This window comes from Molossus molossus, unplaced genomic scaffold (genome assembly GCF_014108415.1).
Source record: "Molossus molossus isolate mMolMol1 unplaced genomic scaffold, mMolMol1.p scaffold_m16_p_13, whole genome shotgun sequence".
Taxonomy (NCBI): domain Eukaryota; kingdom Metazoa; phylum Chordata; class Mammalia; order Chiroptera; family Molossidae; genus Molossus; species Molossus molossus.
This window is the reverse complement of record NW_023425348.1, coordinates 74,111,206-74,133,905: the sequence shown is the minus strand read 5'-3', so window position 1 is coordinate 74,133,905 and position 22,700 is coordinate 74,111,206. Positions and strand designations below refer to the sequence as shown.

The window sequence follows — 22,700 nt, the reverse complement described above, 5'->3', positions numbered from 1 at the left end:
GAGATATTGTGGGTTGAGTTCCAGACCACTGCAATAAAGCAAGTGTGGGGGGCCCAGAAAATGTCACCACAAGATGCAGATTTTGAACTAAAGGCAATTTTAACTTCAAGAAAAACTTCTGCTCCTCCTTTTAACTACCTAGAAGAGCTCGAATTGGAGGCTTTGCCCATAAAGAGAGATTATCAGTGATAACCTTTTCAACCCACCTCTATGGCAGGGCAATCTCCTATTTACTAAACATCTGCTCTTCTAATCATCCTGCAAAGACTCTTTGAAGCCCCCAAGGTGTCTTGCCCCATCCCTAGCTCACGATGTCTTATACACCTCAATCCCCTTTTTCTATCTGTGAACTCCTCGTGCACGTGGGGTCTCTGACTCTCTCATGTATGCGGGGTTCCCATATACATGTATATGTATTAAATTTGATTATTTTCTCTTGTTAATCTGTCTCATGCCCATTTGATTATTAGACCAGCCAGAAGAACCTTGAGGGTAAAGTTTGTTCCACCTCTATGGAAGTATTGCAATAAAGTAAGTCATAATCTTTTTGCTGGTGGAGGGTCTTGCCTTCAATTTGTAAAAAACACAACATCTGTGAAGTGCAATACAGCAGAAGTGCAATAAAATGAGGCACGACTGTATAGTATAACAACTATTTACATAGTATTTACATTGTACTAGGTATTATAAACAATCTAGAATTGATTTTTAGTATATCAGAGGATTTAAGTAGGCTATATGCAAATACTACACCATTTTATATAAGGGACTTGAGCATCCTCAAATTTTGGTATCCATGGTGATCCTAGAACCAATCCCCTTTGGATATAGAGGGAAGACTATAGAGCTGAGGTAGACTGAAAGTTACACTGTATAGCTTTAGCCTTAAGATATCAAAGAAAACACCCTTTTCCTTGGACAAACCTCAGTTTTATTTCATAGGTGAATTAAAGGTTGAACTAATAGGAAAGGGGGAAGGAAGGGGACAGGTGAGAAGTAGGCCCTTAAACAAAAGTCTGGGTGGTTTTTATCATTGGTATCAAAATAAAGTATTACATCTAGGCACCCAGGCTCCTAAATTAAATGTCAAATACAATCCTGCACTGGAAATGTGAAGCACGGCTGCTATCAGGGAATCCTGACGGCTCCACTCCCCTCTTCACGGTGGCCATGTAATCAGCCCTTCAAGCTTTGGCAGAGAGTAAATGATCAAGTCTCCTATCAGTGCAGAGAGGAGCTAGAGCAGGGGGAGAAGGACATAAAAATGTATTAATTTTTAAAGCCATTTAGACCTCAATCCCTTTGCTTTCTAACAATGTCCAGCCCACCAGGCAGCTCAAAAACCATGTCCACCCTAGTTTTAAAATGCCTAGAGTCGATTTCCATAGTGCTTCAATTAGGAGCTCTCTGAGGCTCCAATAAAAAGAGAATAGCCAAAAGATAAAACTGCAGGAAAAGAAGTAAAAAGGGAACAAGGATCTCAGAGGTATTTACTTTAAAATGGGGATATATCTCCTAATGTGTCTCTTAAATGAGACACAATTTCTATTGTGACTCGATTTCTTTTAATTTGGTACTGGGCAGTTTTGCTAACTAGAGAATTTGCACCAAATAATAAACATAATTGCTTCTTTGCATTAATTTATTTCTATTGGGAATATATAGACACACAGCTGCACACTCTCAAGATAGATTGCCTTGACTTGAACCATTAACAGAGCTACACAGAACTAACTTCAGGCAAGGCAGCCGTGCAAGGTCCAGAGTCAGCCAGTTAGCTAGGGAGCAACACCAAGGGGTCCCAACTATAAAGATTTAACTCAATTTTCATGTCATTATCACTCAAAGAGGAAGGAAGGGAGGGAGGGAGGGAAGGAGGGAGATGCAATCTGTAAGTGTCACTAATTTTGGGAAGTATTAGTTGATCAAAGTATCTTTCTCTGCAAGGATTAGAAGGTCTCCTGAACAATGGGGTTGGGGAAGGTGGGAGCTGCCCCCATGAATTTTTGCCCTTCTTTTGGAAGCAGCGGTGGTTCTCAGAACTAGGAAAAAGCAGCACCATTTACAGGATATTGTACTAGCATTTTAAATGGATGATCTCATTGAATCTTCCTAATAACCATATGAAGTATGCACTATTATCTGAGGATCTGCCCAAGATCTCAAAGCTATTAATGCTGGAGGGAACCTGTCCCAGTGTAGTCTTATTTGAGAGACTGAGCTTTTAATAACTGTCAAATACTGCCTACCCCTGACAGAGGCTAACTAACCCCAGGTTTCTGACCCTTATCGCTGTCTAGAAGAGGAAAGGAGAAAGAAGACTATTCACAGCTGACAGTTCAAGTGAAGGGCTGGAAAAAATGATTCAGATAGTAAATATCTCTCTCAATAGTTTTATTGACATGTAATTCACATATCATACAACCACTCATTTAAAGTATACAATTCAGCATTTTTAAAGTATATTCACAGAGCTGTGCAATCCTTACCACAATCGATTTTAATTTTTTTTTGTTAATCCTCACCTGAGGATATTTTTTCATGGATTTTTTTTAGAGTGGGGGGGGGGGGAGGGAAGGAAGGAGAGAGGGAGAGAGGGAGAGAGAGAAACATCAATGCAAGAGAGATACATTGATTGGTTGCCTCCTGCATGACCCAACCAGGGCTGAGGATAGAACCTGCAACCTAGGTACATGCCCTTGACCGAGAATGGATTCCGAGATCCTTTGGTCTACAGGCTGATGCTCTAATCGCTGAGCCAAACTGACCGTGGCATCCACAATCAATTTTATTTTTTATTTTATTTTATATTAATTTTTTTTTATCCTCATCCGAGGACATTTTTCCATTTTTTGTACAGACAGAGTGGGAGGGAGAGAAAGGAAGAGAGAGAGAGGGAAACATCGATGTGAAAGGGACACATCGAGTGGCTGCCACCCGCACGACCAACCAGGGCCGGGGACAAACTGCAACCGAGGTACATGCCCTTAGCGGGAACCGAACCCGGGTCTCTCAGGACCACAGGTGGACGCTCTAACCGCTGAGCCAAACCGGCCAGGGCCACAATCAATTTTAGAACAGATTCATCAACCCAAAAAGAAACTCCTTATCCATTAGCAGTCATCCCTTACCCCCGTTCATTCATCTTCCTGAGCCCCAGGCAACAATGAGTCTATTTTCTCTCTATAAATTTTCTTATTCTGGACATCCCATATAAATGGAATTACACAATATTTGGTCTTTTGTGAGTGTTATTTTTTTTTTTCCACTTGGCATGTTTTTGAGGGTTATCCTTGCTGTAGCATGTATCAATAATTCATTTCTGTTGTTTTTTTTTTTTTTTTTACCAAATCGTGTTCCATTGTATGGGTATACCACATTTTATTTATTATTTCATCAGTTGTGTTGTTTTCACATTCTGTACAGTATAAATAAGTGTACAGCTTTTGTGTGGACATATAAATACACGCACACACACACACACATATATGTGTATATGTATATATCTCCAAGAATAAAATTGCCAAGTCATATGGCATCTCTGTTTAACCTTTTGAGGAACTGCCAAAGTGCTGTCCAAAGTGACTGCACCATTTTACATTCCCACCAGAAATCTATGAAGGTTCCAATTTTTCCACATCCTTGCCAAATGAACAAAACTTCTGTTTAGGAAAACAACAGAGCTATATAGTCCTAAAAACTGTCAACCTACTCCAACTCTGCTATAACTGCCTGGGTGACCTCGGACAAGAACCCTCACTCTCTTGACACCTCAGTTCCTCATCTATAAAGTGGGGGGATTGGAGTAGATGGCCTTAGACTTCCCACTGAACCCTACATTTATTCAGTCACATCATGTGAGTCACCCTGACCAGTGGGGAGATAGATGCTGTGAAACAGATAGCGTGGGGTTGACTGCAAGGCTGTATTTTACTTTCATTAATTCAATTATGACTATATTTTAGACTGTGACACTCTCATGCCAGCCTTAAAAAAAGAAACTAAAGCAAAAACAAAACAAAAACCCTCACAGATTATACTGATTAGAAAGAAAACAAAAATGCCTTATTAGTTGAAATTTCCATTTGGCAATAATGGCAAATTATTAGCCTTCAGGATTTTATTCTTCTAAAGTGGGTCTCAAAAATGGCAGTAGATTCAAATAATAAAAATGTATGCACTTACAAGGAATGATATTAGGTGATAAAAGTAGGATACAAACTATACATGTATGTATTCACATAACAGAAATGTGTGTGTGTGTGTGTGTGTGTGTGTGTGTATAAAACAATTTCTATCTGAAAAGCAAAGCACATTTCTCTATCTGAAAGACACATTTCTCTATCTGAAAGACAAAGCACCATAATATTAACAAATATTTTCATAGGTATGTCTCAAAGTGTGATGTATTCACCATGTGCATCAGAATAATCCGGACTGCATTTTTAAAAAGCAGATCTCGGCCCTGGCCAGTGTGGCTCACTTGGCTGGGCGTTGTCCTGTGCACTGAAAGGTCACTGGTTCAATTCCCCATAAGGGCACATACCCAGGTTGCAGGTTTGATCCTCAGTTGGGGTATGTATGGGAGGCAACTGATCAATGTTTCTCTCTCACACTGATGTTTTTCTCTCTCTCTTCCTCTAAAAAAAATCAATAAAAATATAAATTTTTAAAAAGGCATATCTCAGAACTATCAAACTAGATACTGTGGGTGAGGCTCAAAAAGTATTCAAAGTTTACAGACCATTGCAGATAACTGAAGAATGGCTGATGTTATTTTTTCTTCTTTATACTTGTCTGTATTTTCCACATTTTTCTACAGAGAACATGTACTACTTTCAAAACTGGGGGATGGGGAATTGTTTTGATAAAGTCAGGGAGATGATGAAGAAATGCAAAGAGCTTGTTTCTCCTCTTTCTGCTGCCCATGTGTCTACAGAAGATAAAAAGGGGCCCCATTTGCTTCTGCATGGATTCCATGCCTCAGAGCCTAGACAGAACCTGAGAAAGCACAGCTTTTTTCCCCACATGGTATTCTCTATCAATAAGGGGAAGCTACTTAAGCATTTGCCTGAGTTTTTCATTTAGCCAGGGTTAAATGCTCTGGAGCTGTCATGGCTTCTTTGCAATTGCTCCACTTTTTCTGTTGGAAAAAGCTATTTTCCAGTCCTGGGACTCTAGGATTATGGGGAACTATGTATGTAGAATCCAGTAAAGAAAGATAAAAGAAGTGTATGAGGGAAAAATAATCAATGAAGAGTCATATTGCTCAGGATGACAGGCTACACATATATATCTACTCATCCATGTGCTCAACAATAGTGTAGGGGTAAAGAACATGGAGTAAGAGAAATCTGAAGTCCTGGTCTCAGCACTTATTAACAAGCTAGTTAATGCCTGTAAGTCTTGATTGCTCGTCCATAAAACAGGGAAAATAATATTTCTTTTCACATAGTTATTGCAATAAGATAATGCATATATATTACTTTGTGCAAGATACCATGCTAAAAGGGCTTGAAGACACAGAGATAAAATAAACACAGATCATGCCTTCCAAAATTACTATTTACTTCTCTTTTATGAAAAGGCAGAAATAGGTCAATAATTATAATAACCTTCCAATCAAAGAAACAGTTCTGAATGAATCAACTTGGTAACTGAGGCACTTCAGTTCTCTGCTTCAGATGTTGAAAACACACTTCCTCAGTAAATGTTTCTGTCTTGGGGCAGGGCAAAGACTAGCACCAGGCCTGGCTTGACCCAGGTGAATAACTATTAGGACACTAATAAGAATTCAAGTTAGGCCCTGGTCGGTTTGGCTTAGCAGTTGGAGCAGTAGCCCAAGGAACGAAGGGTCTTGGGTTCAATTCCCGGTCAAGGGCACCTACCTGGGTTTGCAGGTTTGATTTCTGGCCCCAATGGCGGTTGTGTGGGAGAAAACCAATCAATGTGTCTCTCTCACACAGATGTTTCCTCTCTATCTCTCTCCCTCTCTCCCTTCCACGCTATCTAAAAATAATGGAAAAATATCCTTGGGTGACGATTAACAACAACAACAAAAAATTCAAGTTAGGTTTTGCATATATCCATTACTATTTGTACATACAAAACCTATCATTTTAACAAAACTCTTATTAGCCAAGAGACTGAAGAACTGAGCTGTGTTCCACTTCAACAATATCAACTATTAAAAAGGATTATAAAGTTCCCATGCAATTATAAAATACTATGTATATGTTACATAAAAATAATACAGTAAGAAAACAAGTCTCAGATCTATTTAACTAATTCTGTGTTGCTAGACAATTCTTTGGTTTCACACTTCACTGTAGTATGAAAACTTTTAGAAACTGGAGAAAATAAAAAAAACAAAAAACGGATATATTTTAGGCAGTCTTAATAAGACCACATTCCATGTTTAATATCACTCCAGTTAGATAAAATAATGTGAACCACTTGGTTCAAATTTGAAGACACCTTTTTTAGAATAACTTCTTATAAGATTAGTATTAATTTGCAATACACAAGTGTGTTTTTAACTGTTTGTTTCAAGCATGCCAGCTATAGGAAACAATGAACAGCACATCTTAGATGGAAAGAAAAGCAACCAGTATATAACAGAGAAAGTGGCTGCTATTAATTGTACAATAAGAGATTAGTGTGAATGAGCCTAGCATTGTTATGCTTTTGGTTCAGTGCTCTCTGAGAGACTGGGCAGGAAGAAGGAAGTAAAGGGAATCAATGTGTTTTGTTGTGTTTTTTTTTAATCCTCACCAGAGGACATTTTTCCATTTTTTGTTCAGATAGAGTGGGAGGGAAAGAGAGGAAAATATAGAGAGAGAAACATCACGTGAAAGGGACACATCGAGTGGCTGCCTCCCGAACGACCCAACCAGGGCCGGGGACAAACTGCAACCGAGGTACGTGCCCTTAGCGGGAACCGAACCCGGGTCTCTCCGGACCGCAGGCCGATGCTCTAACCACTGAGCCAAACCAGCCAGGGCTCAATGTGTTTTCTAAGCTTCAGTTTCCTCTGGGTAAACTATGAAAGATAACTGCCTAGTTAATCACTACAAAGAAAAGCTGTAAAAACTCAGAACAGTTTAAATTTGTTAAAAATCCAGGTACAGACACACACTCCCTGATTAATGGTATCTTTTAATTTCCCTAAAGTCTATCACAAATATAAGCAATTTACAGACAAAATTCTGTTTTGTGCAATAAATGTTTCTGAAAAGCTTGGCTGAAAAAGGTATTTGCAAACTGGATCATGTCAAACACATTAGGATGTCTTATATTGAAAAGACCACTTCCAGTTAAACAAACTAGAGACTGATTGTTACTAAAAACAATCTCTTTCCACTATATACAAAGTTCTAGATTTTTGGGGGCATGTTCCCTTTGAAACAGGGCTGCCACAGTAACATGCACGCACACAGCTTCCTCTGGTCCTATGCCTTATTCACCAACCATCACTGGCTCTGATTCCTGTCCTCAGGTTCCCCCTTAGTGTCTGGGATTTGATGTCTCCTGCCGTTCCCCGTTTTAGAAGTCAGCCCACTCCTGGACCATGGCATAGGCCTTGATCACCCTCTTAAATCCTGACCAGGACTCCTTCCCCTCTTTCTGGCTTTGCTATTTCTCTGTTGGTATGACTCTTTAAAGGAATCCTGTCCTCCCAGGCAGCTTGAGCTGACTCTTCAGTCCACTTCCCTTCCCTGCCCCTACTCCTTTGCTATCTTGGCTCAATTTATTTGTCTTCTAAGCCTGGATTTCTATGTATTTCATTTTTTTTCAAAGTTGAAATCACTTGAATTTATTTATGAGGATCTTCAGGCTGTTTGCTAAAAAGAATGAAAAAAATCAAATTAAGAGAGAAGGAACATAGCCAAGGTCCAGCACAGTCTCTAGTCACCCCAGGACTACTGAACCAGAAACTCTGGGGGTGGGCCTAACACCCTGTATTTTAGTAAGTTTTTTAGGTGATTTCATGCACACTAAAGTTGAAGAACTACTATTCTGAAAGGGAAGAGGTGTTTAAAAAATATTTTGGACAAAATGAGGCATCTCATTAAGTCTGTATTATTGACAAAGAAGAATGTCTAAGATAGTCTGTGTAATAAAACTATAGGTATAATTTAAAAAATCTTAGAAGTGTATTTCCACATGGAAATGTCTAGAAGGTTACACAATAAACTGTTGAAGTGGTTAACTTGGGGAAAATTCATTTTCCTTTTTCTTTATGAATATCTGGTTTTTTAATCTATAAGTATATACTATTTTTAAATTTAAAAAATGGCTAATCTAGGTATCCTCCACTCCTCTCTGGCAAAATTTGCAGGTAAAAATTAACTCAGTCCCCAGGAGACTTCAGTGTCTGGACTAATCAAGTTTTGTGATGCTTAGGGAATTTCAGAGGAAGTGAGGTAGAGATAGTGCCCAGTGCTCCATAACTCAATCAGTGCTTCTGTGTAAAGCTGCTGTACCAGGAAATGACAGGTCATAAAGCCTGAGAGATTCTTTCTTAAACAGGCCAACTTATAAAAAGGGATGGTGGGCTTATGAGGAAACAGAACAGACTAAAAACTTAAAACCCTTTAAATGAAAGTAAAAAAGGGTTTTCTCGGAAGACACCAATTTATCGCTGGGAAAATTGTCATTGTTACAGAAATTATGTATTTAAGTGTCCCATTTTTCCCCATCCCTCACTCTGTGATCTGGTAGTCATTCTATAATTATAGTGGTCCTTCTTTAAGCTGGCTCCAGGTAGATACAGCGTATGCATATGACAGACTACAAAGAGGCATAAAAATAAAACTGGTTGGTGGAAAATAATCCAGGACAAGATAAAGAAAAAAGAGAGGTGAATATATACATATTCAAGATCAAGTGAGGTCCTAACAAATATCCTTCAGCTTATGGTGCATCATGGGAAAATGCTGAGACTTCCATGGGTTACTCTCACGGGACCACTCAATTCTTTCACCTCTGGCAAGTTTCCCATCAGAAGTACTACATGCATTCACAAAGGATCCCAAAGCACTTTACCTGTGTTTATCACCATGAACAGAAGCCACTCAGTATAATTTGTACATATTCTCTTGATCTTCACTGCCTAAAAGCATGTGGGTGTGGCAGAAACTAAACATACAGTATAACTGTGATCACAGAAACCAGAGAAATTTGGTTTAAAAAAAAGCTTTCAGTGATCTTTAATAATTCATTGATTCATCTTCACTAAAGAGAAACTTCTTATACCAGAAATCTTTTAACATCGAGCTAAGAAAATTGATAAAGGTTATCCCAATTTTTTTCTATCAAGATACTCTCTACTTCTAGAACCCTAACTACACCATAAGGCAAGAAAATTACCAATGCCCAAATACTTTCAAAGCTGTATGAAAATTAATCTGTGATTGGTGACTGCAGCTGACTTTTGAAGAGCCTGTCATTTTCTGTGACTGCCTCATAGAGTATTTCAGATTAAAAAACAGAAGCACAATGTGATTATAAGGTAGAAAGGAGATGAAACCCAGGGCTTGGTCTGTAGCATGACATAAAATATAGAGCACAGGCACTAGAGTTTGAATCCTGGCTCTAAATTTTACTAGATTTGGGGCAAGTGGCCCTATGTCTCTGAGTTTCGGTGTCCTTTTCAATGATATGGGAATAATAGCTACTTTATAGAGTTGCTAAAGTAATCATGAGTATGTGAGAGGAGAGGTGGAATAAGGAGTTAGTGTTTAAGGAAGGGGCACAGAGTTTCAGTTTCAGATAATAAAGTTCCAGAGATGGATGGTAGTGATGGTTCCACAACAATGTGAATGTACTCAATGCCACTGAACTGTACACTGAACTTTAATAGTTTTAAAAATTATTAAAAAGGTAAATTTCATTATGTATATTTTACCATGATTGTTTTTAAAAGTATGTAAGATTCCTAGCATAGTGCCTAGCCCCCAGTATGTGTTCAAGAAATACTAGTCCACTTATAAAGAACTTTTTTTATTTTTATTTTTTTAATAATAGATTTAAAAATTATTTTTCCTTTATTGAGTTTAGGGAAAGGAAGTGAGAAGGAAAGAGAGACAGAAACATCGATGAGAGAGTACATCGACTGGCAGCCTCCTGCATGCCCCCCACTGGGGACTGGGCCCACAACCTGGGCATGTGTCCTGACCGGGAATCGAACCGGTGACCTCTTGGTGCACCAGTCGATGCTCAACCACTGAGCCACACCGGCCAGACTTATAAAGAACTTTAAATGAAAGTAAAAAAGAAGATACAAAAATTCAAACGATCATGCTCCTTTCCCAATTTAACTGTGAGCAGCTTTGACTCTCATGCTGAGCCAGCTGGCACCACTACCAGGTGGTGCCACAGTAAGTATCTGGGCAGGAGAAGGGAGGCTGTATTAGTCATAATCCCTCCAGCAAGTTCAGCTCCCAGTCCACCCCCACCTTGGTACGGCATCTCCCAGAATATCAATTCTACAGCCTCAGCATCTTGCAAAGAAAGCAGGGAAGCTTAAACAATTTCCCAGACCAGACTCCAGGTCATGAGGACAAAAGCATTCAGTGGCAGCTGGCTCCTGTAAGTTGGGGAGAGACAAAAATGCTAATGCTGAACACCAACTGGATGGGTCTGGAGCCTGTTCCAGTCCCCAGCATTAAGCTGATCAGTATCTCAGATGCCTTTGGCTGAATTTAATGGACAAAGAGGACAATAGTCTCAAAGGCCTGGTAAAGAAGATTAAAAATGCACCTGTCTGTAGTTCAGGGAAAACAATTAATGATTATGTGTTGTAAGCCATAAAATACAGAAAGGGAAAAATAGATAACTTATCTCTAGGCATATTAGAACACTGCTTTTGATGGGCAGGCTTAATTAGACCTTGATGCAGTATTCTGATGGATGATTGTTAACATCTCTTGAACTTAGCTCAAGGAGAATGAAATACAGGTTTCCCTGTTCCTATGAAACTTTAGTAAGCTGAAACGGCATAAAGCAAAGAAGTATTTACCATTAACTTATATGGAAACATTTTTTAGTGTTTCCAGACCCAAAAATATCACCTACCAAATCATACCAAATATGCTTAATTACCAGTTTTACGCTACGCAGAACACCCTTAGGAACTCTCTTAGGCTTTTCTGATATCTTAGGACACATCTTGCTAACGGATGCACAAAATAAATGGAGATAAAACGCAGATGCTCACAGACACAGTCCAAAGCTGTAGCAGCTGATACTGAGATGTTGAGTGCAATTCTTCAGGAAGGAGCTTGGTAGGGCCACTTGCTCCTCGGGGTTGTGCTGCCTCTGTAACAGCTCATTGCAAAACAAAGGCTGAAGGTCTTTCATAAAAGCAAAGTGAACTTCAAAAAGTAGGGGATACCTGTACTTAGGGTACCACTATTCAATAAATTCCAAACAATACTTACTTTAGGGTCTGAGCTCTTGAACTTTAACCTCTCCACCAACTCTATCATAGCCGCCTTTAATCCGCCTGAGTCTTTGCTCTAGAAAAAAGAAAAGTCAGGAGTCATTAGATAGCATTTTGTTGCTCTCTCGAATACAAACAGCATTTCATGGGACAATGAAATGAAAAGCAATTTTTTCTTCTTCTCAGCCAAGAAAATGAAACAACTAAGAAGAGCTGCACTGCCCCTCTTCCTCTTCTCGTGGATCAAGAGGTTGGGACATAAATTGCCCAGTGACCTGAGAGAACCACTGTAATGAAAATTAATGCAATTTGTACAGACTAACTCACTGCTTCATCTCGGTGCTCAATTGTGCCAGTGTACACTGAGGGCCAAGGCTCTGCAAAAGAAATTTCCTTCTAGGATGTCTATTTTATGACCTAGTGATTTTTATTTTGAACACCAAATATAGAAATATATAATATTAAATATTCTTTGAAAAATAAACCCAAGAAAAATGCCCTGAGATATAATTGAAATGGTAATACAGTGTGCTGATTGAGTACAGGTTTTTGCGTCAGACATAAATGGTTTTAAATTTGGGGTCTGTCATTAACTAGTTGACTAACCTCTGGCAAATTACTGACATTTTCAAAACCTTCTACTCCTTCCATAAAATGGGGATAATAAACAGAGCTATTTGGAAGCTGAATTGAAATAGTGTTTGTAAAGGTATTAGCACAGTATGTGGCACACAGTAAGTGCTCAATAAATGTCACCTACTACTATTACTGCTATTATTGTATTTAATGACAGAGCAGCACATTCCAATAAAACTGTAAGCACAAATGCAAGCCATACATATAATTCTAAGTTTTCTACTCTCCACAAAAATAAAGTGGAAGTTTAATATATTTAACTTTACTCTTTATATCCAAAATATTATCATTGCAACATGCAATTTCAACATGAGGTATTCAATATATTTTTTTCATACTAGGTCTTTGAAATCTATTATGTATTTCACACTTACAGACCAATTCAATTTGGACTAGCCATATTTCGAGTGCTCCAAAGCCATCTATGGCTAGTGACTACTGTATTGGTCAGCACAGATTTAGAGAATAGACTCTAGAATAACACTGTCTGGATTTAAGTCCCAATTCTATCACTAGTGTGTGACCTTAGGCAAGTCACTAGCCTCTCTGTGCTTTGATTTCTTTGTGTGTAATATGAAGCTAAACACAATATTTCATAGGGTTGTAGTAAGATTAAATAAGCTAATATATGTCAAGGTCCTTAGAACAGGGTCTGGCACATGGTAAATGCAATAGATGTATGATACTTTTTAAATTAGTGTCTGTCTCACAGTGTTTTAAATTCCTTTTGCGTTAGAACCACATCTTATCTCTGTATCTGTGCCCAGCATCAAGAAGGTATTTAAAAATATCTTCTGAAAAATCTTAAGACATAAATGTCCTAATAATAATACATGAGTGTAGCACAGTCTAAAACCATATGAATTAGTTTTATTTTCTAATCTCAACTCCTCTAGGGGACAGGGTAAAATCACTACCCTCATTTTACCAGTGACAAAAAGAAAGCATGAAGAAGTAAAATTTACCATTTTTATGGAATGGGGGCAACAATAAAAACATACAATATAAACAAGCACTACAGATACCAGTTACTTGAAATTGTCCTTCGAATCAGTGATGTTTTCCAAATCTGTAGAACCAACTCCAATTCCTCCAAAACAGGATATATGTACTTAATAAGATTCTATCACAAAGATTAAAACAGACTAAAGGCTAAATCTTTTTTCCCCTTTAACCTCCTTTCTCTCCCAAGCCTATATAGAAACAGTCCGATGTAACATGACTTACACTGCTATCTGCTTTAGATGTGCTCTCCAAACACAGCTTAGTTGACATTCCCATCTTAGCTGTGGTTCTAAATTTTAATAATTTGCGTTTTTAAATGATGATTTACAACTCTCCAAATTTCTTCACCAATTTAAGTCTTTAACTTCTGTGGTCTCAAAGTAGACAACTGGGAAAGGAATCTGGAGGTCACATACCAGGGAGTGGGTGAGACCCAAAGTACCTAAAAAAGGGTTAAGTTGCCAGACACAATCCTGCTTTTATGAGATGATCAGACAATAAAGCCTGTCTGGTGATATCATTCCTCTAACCTGCTCCTCATTGGCTAAACAAGCAGGTCACTTGTCCCTGGAAAGCTCTCTTCCCCCACATCCCAGCTGCCAGCGCCCATTTTAAGCTTTTTAGCAAGAGCCCTGATATATTATGACTTTCCCCTGGCTCTAGAGAACAGACAGGAATGCACGAAACTGTGCCTTAAAACATTCAGAAAGGAAACAGAACGATGAAGGAATCCTTAAGAAGGAGACAGCCTGTTTGCAGGCAGATGTGCCTTGTGTGGTGAGATAAGGGAACCCTCAGCCTTCTTTCATAAAAATACAGCGTGTCAGCAGAATCTTTTCTCCTTTTAACAAAGCATCAGCAGCACTGCCTACCCAGGGGACTGACAGAGGAGAGGCACAGAGCCTCTGCCTTCAGGAAATTCACCATTCCACCTCCCCATCCCACTCTCTTTGAGGATTATTCTCCAAGATCAATTGGGGTCTCTACTGAGCCAGCTATACTCAGTCTCTAACTGGGTGGTAAAAAAAATCTTACCCTATAGCTTTTTTTTAACCCATAAAATAAGCAATTGGTCGGAAGGAAGAGGCTCCTCTGGGCAGCCCTGTCCCTGACAGCTGCAGGGCTGGGTCAGAGTACAAATGGAGGATTCTGGCCCCCCAATCCACCTTCTTACTCTTTCCACACCCCAGTTCCTTCCTGTACCTCAAGTAGCTTTATACACTTAAGTTCTGGGAACAGCCCTCTCAAGGTGTGGCCCTTGGCTGCCCTGACCTAGGAAAGCACATATCAAGGGTGGGGTCTAATGGTTTGATCCAGCTTTGGGAGGATGAACTCAGAAAGAGGTTCTGTAGGTCCTGGAAGTAGCTTCAAAACATTCTGTCAGGTAATTCTTGGGTCCTGGGTACTTGGAGAGTGGTCTAGAAAAAGACAGGTATGACCAAAGGAGGGCCCTCTAAAGCATGGGGCATAGGGCAGGGGCACAGAGTTGTCTAGGTCTAAGGCAGTGTCTGAATATGAGTGTTCCCACACATAGGGTGATATCATGTGTTAATTACTTATCTGTTTGCAGAGGATAGTCATCAGTCAAAAGTGAATGGGAACAGGAGATGTACCCTCGTACTTCCCTACTACAGTGGAATAGAACAGCTGCTTCTAAAACTATTCAAACTGAGAAGTAGACCAGAATAGTAACAAAGGCAAGCTAATTCTAACCTTGTAGACATTTGGTTCCATAAATGGGCAGATTCTACTATGTCAGTCCTTGGGACAAGCACTGTGAGAGGCAAAGAAATGAAATTCTCCTGATACTGCTCTTCTCCACCTCCATCCCACACAATGCATTCCAAGAACATGGAATTCAATGTGAGCATATCTTGTTTATGCACCTCTTTCCTCCTCTAAGAGAGGGTAGAATAAAAAGAGACAAGTGCTATGCTGTGACACCCACCCTACCCCTCAGTTTGATCAATCTGTAGAGATGTGGAATGCTTCACAAAAGCCAGCTCCTAGGGATGAGTCATAATAAAGCCAAGAAAAAACAAAAATGCCTTACATTTAAATATATTCTTTGCCAATGACACATCTGATAGGAAGTTAATTTCCTCTTTATATATTAAAATACATAAAAAACTCATATAGCTCAACAAAAGGTAGACAACCCAATTAAAAAATGAGCACAGGACCTGAATAGGCGCTTCTCCAAAGAGGACACACAGATGGCCAAGAGACATATAAAAAAATGCTCAATGCACTGTCATCAGAGAGATGCAAATTAAAACGACTACGAGGTTTCACCTCATACCTGCCATCAATAAATCAATAAACAAGAAGTGCTGGCGAGGATGTGGAGAAAGGGAATCCTTGTGCACTGTTGGTGGGAATGCAGACTAGTGCAGCCACTATGGAAAACAGTATGGAATTTACTCAAAAAATTAAAAATGGAAATACTGTTTGACCCAGTGACCCCACTTCTAGGAATATATTCTAAGAAGCCTAAAACACCAATAAGAAAGAATATATGCACCCCTATGTTCATAGCAGCATTATTTACAATAGCTAAGATCTGGAAACAGCCCAAGTACCCATCAGTAGATGAGTAGATAAAAAAGCTATGATACCTTTACACAATGGAATACTATGCAGCAGTAAAAAAGGATTTCTTAGTGAACTCTTAGAAATTCTTGCTGAGTGAAATAAGCCAGTCAGAGAAAGACACATATCACATGATCTCACTTATAAGTGGAATCTAATGAACATATTAAATGGACAAACAAAACAGGTCCAGAGGCAGGAGGCAAGGAACAGACTGACATGTCTGGGGGAGTTGGAGGAGGGTGGGGAGGAGATGGGAAGAGATTAACCAAATAACTTTACAAACACACACACACACACACACAACTAATGGACACAGACAATAGTGTAGTGAAGGCCTGGGATAGGCAGGGGCTGGGAGGAGGGGGGTAAAGGTCGGGAGAAATTGGGGGACATCTGTATTACTATAAAAATAAATAAATAAAGATACTCTTGACTTTCCAAAGCACTTTCATATGCTTTTCCATTGGTATTTTATAATTAACCTAAAAAGTAGTGTATTCTCCCTTTATATTTGAGAAAATGGCTGGTGAAAATAAAAAAAGATACCCCCCCCCCAAATCACAGAGCTCATACACTCTTTCATTTGCATTTCACAGTAACAAAATAACTAAGAAGTGGTGTATTCTCACTTTATAATGGATGAAGATGGTTCTGTGGAAGTTAAACATGTCCCCAAAATTATAGAGATAGTAAATAGAAAAAGCATGATCAGAAAGATCCAAATGAGAAAGATTGAAACATACAACAGAAGCGGTTGGTATCAAGAATGTACAAGAAACGACATTAAGAGTTTCCTATAAATAAGAAAAAGACAAATAAGTCCAAAAGAAATCCCAACAAAAAGTATGAACATAATAGAAATGTGAAATGGCTAATAAACATATGAAAAGATGTTTTTAAAAGCTTAAATTACATAATCAATATATCATGTCTCATCCATTATATTAAAAAAAAGGTTCTAATTTGATCATATCAAGTGATACAGGGTTCTGGGGAAACTGGGGACTTTCATATGTTGCTGATAAAATGAAGAAACTACTTTGAAACCACATGCCTAGCAAGTCCATGCCTCTCATTCATGTGCCCAGGAGGCATGGACAAAAATATTTATTGCAGCATTGTATGTAATACTGAAAAACTGAAAACATCCTAATAAGCATCTATCAACAGTGAGTGGCTAAATAAATTACAGACTTAACAAACTATGAAATATGACATACCAAATAAAAAGAATAAAGTAGACCTGTATGTATCTGGATACAAGACAAGGCATAATGTTGAAATAAACATGCAGAATGATACATACTATAAATATCATTCACTTTTTTATAAAACCACAAAATTGTTATATTCTATGGGTAATGTATATGTACGTAAAAGACTAGAAAAGCAATGATTTGAGGGACTGGTATCAGGGGTAGTAGTAGGAAGAGTCTTAGACTTATCTAAATGTATTGCCTAATTAAGACTTAGTATACAATGGGAAGAGAGGGAGAAAGGGAGGACAGATCTAGGGCTTCCTCTTCGAGTGCTTCTCTCCATGATTTTGCCTAAGTATGAATACTAGAACACTATTCCCTTTGCACTGAAAACATGAACCAGCAGATAAGAGAGAATTCTTCACCTGGTGTTCATATATGGATTTTAGGCAGTTGCAAATCTCCAAAATTATATGCAAAATGTGAAATGTACATGCACTTTTCCAGGGAAAGGAATTTCATTTTCCTCAGAGTCCTTCCTATAGTGGACAGAGTATTGCACAAAGAGCAATGAGACCCAGGTTTTATTCCTAGTTCCTCTACTAACTGCTGTGCAAGCTTGAATGAGTCATTTTATATCACTGGATTTCTGTTTCTCAATCTCTAAATGAGAAAAATGGGACAAATCAGAACCTACATATATATACGCAGCCTGCAGCCTACAGAACTGTTCAGGCCTTTAGAGTGCTGTCCCACACAGCATAGTGGAATTTTTAAATTAGTTGCTAATTTATATATCAGGAGATATGATTTAATAATAAAAATTTCTAGCTTCTTTTCAAAATCTGAAGATATGACTGACTATACTGGGCTCCCATTCCTACATAGCAGCAATTAGCTGAAGCTGAACAGCAACTACCTGCTTCAGGTAAGGCAAGCTCTCACTCCAGTTTGCCATAGTTACCCTGGCTTGCTTCTCTCATTTACATTACCTTTTTCATCCCTGCAGACATCTGAAGTTGCTATCCCTGGAAGCAACTCTCTCTGAAGTTTTTTGTTTTGTTGTTTTTACCTCTAAGGATCCTTGTTTGAACACGAAGAAAACTAACATGTCTTTCTTCATAGAGGTTCAGAATACCTCATAAACACATTATTTCTTGACAACCAGTCTCTGTACTTTTATGGGAGCCAGTCTGGTGCCAATAACCATCTAGGCACCAAAAGAAAAGTAATGTGTCAGTAGAAATGTATATGTAAGTCACTTAACTATCCTCAAATGTCTCCTAAGAATTGAATTCTGTATTACAAAGATTCAGAGGATGCTCAGTTCAGAAAGAATACTGACTGCCTGTTTTGTTTGTTTTCCATCTCACTGGCTTTGTATTGATACCATTAAAACAAAAATCAACCCAACTTTCCATCATTTTTACAAACAGGTTTTATTTGGGAGAAACAGTGGAAAAGGATTATGAGACAATATATAAGAAGTCCTCTAAGGAATCAAATCAGAAAGCCAAGACTTGTCAAAAGGAAACAGAACTAAATTTAATACCACCATACCATGTACAAAAATTCTTTACCATCTTTTCCACATTATTTGATTTTCCAACTTCAAATCCACTCATACGTTAGGCAAACATCTTTATATAATTGCTCAGGTCCAACATCATTTTGGGCCTGAGAAAACTCATCACCAAGTCTTTTTAAACATATGCCATATCCAACTACTCTTCACCATCTCCACTACTGCTCAGTCCAAGCAGCAATACTGCTCCCACTCTCACTACCCTATAGACCCTTCTCCACAAAGGAACGAGAGTGAAAATTTAAGAACGTATTATCAGCCCTTACTGGTTTGGTTCAGTGGTTAGAGTGTCAGACTGCAGACCAAAGATTCACAGGTTCAATTCCTAGTCAAAGGCATGTACCTGGGTTGCAGGTTTGATCCTGACCCCAAGGTGTCTTGTGGGAAACAACCAATCAATTTGTCCCTTTTACATCAATGTTTCTCTCTCTCCCTCCTTCCCTTCCACTCTATCTAAAAATCAATAGAAAAATATCCTCAGATGAGGATTAATAAAGCGTGGGCACACAAACACAATGTATGTTCGATAACTCATTCCCTTGCTTAAACAGTCAGTCTATGGCTACCCAAAATAAAATCCAAAATCTTTATCATGGCCTACTTGGTCAATCTGACCTCATCTACCACTCCTCCAACTCCCACCCTTACTCATTATATTCCAGCTATCCTTTTTATCCTTCAGTAAGCTTTTCCATCTCCGAGCCCCTACACCCAATATTTCCTCCATCGGGACCACTATGCCTTCAGATCTTCCCATCACTGGCTTTAACTATACCCAGGTCGCTTCCTCAAAAAGGTCCTTCTCTCAGACCCTTAAACAGCCTCCCTCTCATTTCCTCATCCCAGTCACTCTCTTTCTCCTTAACCTAGTTTGTTATTCATAGTACTTATCCTTATTGGAAATATTATTTACTGTTTAACTTGCTTATGTCTATTTTGCTCATATAATATAAACTCCATGAGACCAGGAACTTAGAATTGTTCATTGTTAAATTTCCTATTGCCCAAAATACTTCACCTAATTGAATAAATAGATCAAAGTAAAAACAATTATGCCACTAACTTAAAATATATAAAAATAGCTTAACAGCCCTGGCCGGTTTGACTCAGCGGTTAGAGCTTCGACCTGTGGTCCAGAGAGACCCGGGTTCGGTTCCCGCTAAGGACATGTACCTCGGTTGCAGTTTGTCTCCGGCCCTGGTTGGGTCGTGTGGGTGGCAGCCACTCAATGTGTTCCCTTCACCTCTCTCTCTCTCTCTCTCTCTCTCTCTCTTCCTCACTCTCCCTCCCACTCTATCTGAACAAAAAATGGAAAAAATGTCCTTGGGTAAGGATAAAAAGAAAAAAAATCTTAATAAATACTTGACTTCAAAGAATTGTGGTAAAAATTTAATGAGATAATATGTAGGAAGTTTACAGTACAGAACCTGGCACATAATAAGTTCTCAATACATTTTAGTTATAATTGTTTTTGTTATTAATTAAAAACAATATATTAAGTGATTGACTACTAAGTATCAAGTACTGAGCTAGAGAAGAGCTAAATGGAAAAAAATGAACAAAACAATCTATAACTAATCAAAATACTTTGTAAAATAACCAAGAAGAAAATTTCAGATAGAAGGGAAAGAACAGTTTTAGAATATTTAGAAAGTATGTATCTATTAAATACCTTCATACAGATAGTAAATATCAAGAGACTATGTGCACAATTTAAAGAGGTAATATATGAGTGGGGATAACTAAGTAAGAATAGAAGCAAAATGGGATGGAGGAAAGAATATGTGCTTTGCGATCAGACTTAGATTCATATCCTAGTCTTTCTACTTGTTTGCTAAGTGACCATCTGCAAATCTCAATCTCTTTGAGTATCAGTTTCCTCATCTGTAAAATGAGAATCATAACACCACTGACTGTGGGAGCTTTGCTGAGATCAACTGGAAAAAAAATAAAAAGCATCTAACCTAAAATCACTCAATAATTGTTATTATTACCATTCTCATCTCTGGAAAGAATCTGAAAATTCAGCAGCAGACAAGAGTTTCCTGACTCTTAGTTTTATAACCTCAGTTGAAGGTTAACTTTCATTCTTAACACATATAGAGTCTACTACTCAATACAGGTTATACCCTGCCAGGGTTCACACAGACCCAAAGTACAGAGCATAGAACAGTAGGGATGCCTATAACATTTCTCCTGGCGATTGCCTATTGAAAGAAAATTGAGGTTATTTTCTAACCAGAAAGGAAAGGAAATACTGCCCTGCCTCTCCTCTGCTTCTATAAAAAGTTCTAACAGTTCAGAATGTAAAACAGAATTTAAAGAAGATAACCAGCAAGACTTGTGAAACTAAAATTAGGCCCATCAGCTGTGTTTTGGTTAGCTAGTGCATAAAGCACCAGCAGGACACTGAATAGACAGGAGCCTCTTCTCTGAAGATAAGTTTTATACCAGCCCATCTGCCCACCAGAGTAGAGAAGGCAGGAGGAACAGAAGGAGAGGGGGCTGAACAGTTTTCACCCAAAGAAACTCAGTATCCAGAACGTCTACTGCTGCCAGACTAACTGGTCTGGCATTGAACTCAGAATAGGACCTCAGATGGCTCTATAATGGTAATAACAATAAGAGCCACCAATTGCTGGGGGCTTATTATATCCCAAGCATTGTGCTCTTCACATGTATGAGCTTGTTTGTTCTTCACTATGACCCAATGAGCAGAAACAATTATTATTCCCATGTTGCAGATGAGGAAACCAAGACTCAGAGGGGCTGAGTGAATTATCCAACATGACAGCTAATAAGTAGCAGAGCCAGAACTCAAAACCACAGATTGCAAAGCAGCCAACTGAGGCATGGCCGCTTGGTCGTTCATATTCATTCTCTCATTTTTTCTTAGTTAAGAGATCCCAGATACACTGTGGCCTGGAGAAAAGACAGTTTCCCAGCTCCCCTTGCAACTAGAAAAGGCCATGGTACTGAATTCTGACCAATGAAACACAAGCAGCAACGTGTGCAACTTCCAGAGGGTTCTCTTAAAATAGAAAGGTGTCCCTTTATTCGCTTCCCTATCCCTGCTATCCTCAACTCAAATATGCTGGTTGGACCTCCAGCCCATGACAAGGACTGTACTCTAAGGATGGCAGAGTGAAGGTGGAAAGACTTAGATTCTCAATAACATCATGGTTCCTCGATATCAGCCTTAGACTGTCTACATCCAGACTTCTTTCACATAAGAGAGAAACAAACATTTATCTTGTTTGAGTTGCCGTTATTTTGGATTTTTTGAAATTATTTCATTATTTTAGATGCGGTTGAACTTAATGTAAACATTGATATACTAAATCACTATACAATACTGTCTCTTTCAGTTCTTTGTTGATGCCCTAGAACAAGATGAGATATTTCATAGTATGAATGTACCAAATATTTCATGTGTATCAACTATCCAACAGGCCCTGTGCTAGGTGCTGGGAACACAAAAATGAATAACATGTAGCCCTAACCCTAGCAGAGTTTATAACCCACACAGGAAACAGACATGGAAAGAAATAACATTGATAGTATACTGTATTTAGTGTTACAATAGATGTATACAAGCTGTTGTTAGGGGAACACAGAGGAAGGTTACCTAACAGTCTGTATCTACCTAGTAAAATCATATCCATCTTTGAAGGCTCCCCTCTAACACCATCACTTCTAAGAAATCTTTCCCGATTCCTTGCCTCTAGCAGAAATTAATTTCTTTTTTCTCTGAGCCCTCATAACATACTGTTTGTACCTCTCCTATATTTCCTATTAGACTATGTATAAGCTTTCTGATATCAGGAACCACATGTTATTCTTCTCAACACAGCTCACCTTAAGTACTCAAAAATTATTCAAACATAAAATTAACTTAAAAAATACCAGTCTTTGACACTAAAGTTAACTATGTGCTATAGTTTCAACATATTACAATGAATATTTTCTCTAATATCCTATTTAAGTTAAAAGCAGATTACTTTGCTACCTGACAAAAAACTAGCTAAATACATAAAAAGTGAACTTTAGAATTAAATGTTCAACAAGAATAATGTAACACATTATAATGTATATCAGAGTCATTGTCCATATGGTTATTTGCCATGATTATGGATTGAGCCTTTTCTATATTTGGAGAATTTTGTTCAGTTGGTTGGTTTTATTTTTTATTCTTGATTCATTTTTGACAGCCAAAAAGGGCATCAATATTGAT

At 38.5% G+C, this 22,700-nt stretch overlaps 1 protein-coding gene across 1 annotated transcript in view; it reads right to left on the bottom strand.

The window, feature by feature from the left end:
* Positions 1-22,700, bottom strand: part of TRIM44 (tripartite motif containing 44) — a 123,587-nt gene that overhangs the window by 85,406 nt on the left and 15,481 nt on the right. The window contains exon 2 of the mRNA XM_036259417.1: positions 11,445-11,522. Within this exon, the coding sequence (XP_036115310.1) occupies positions 11,445-11,522 (78 nt within the window). The remainder of the gene's footprint in view (positions 1-11,444; positions 11,523-22,700) is intronic.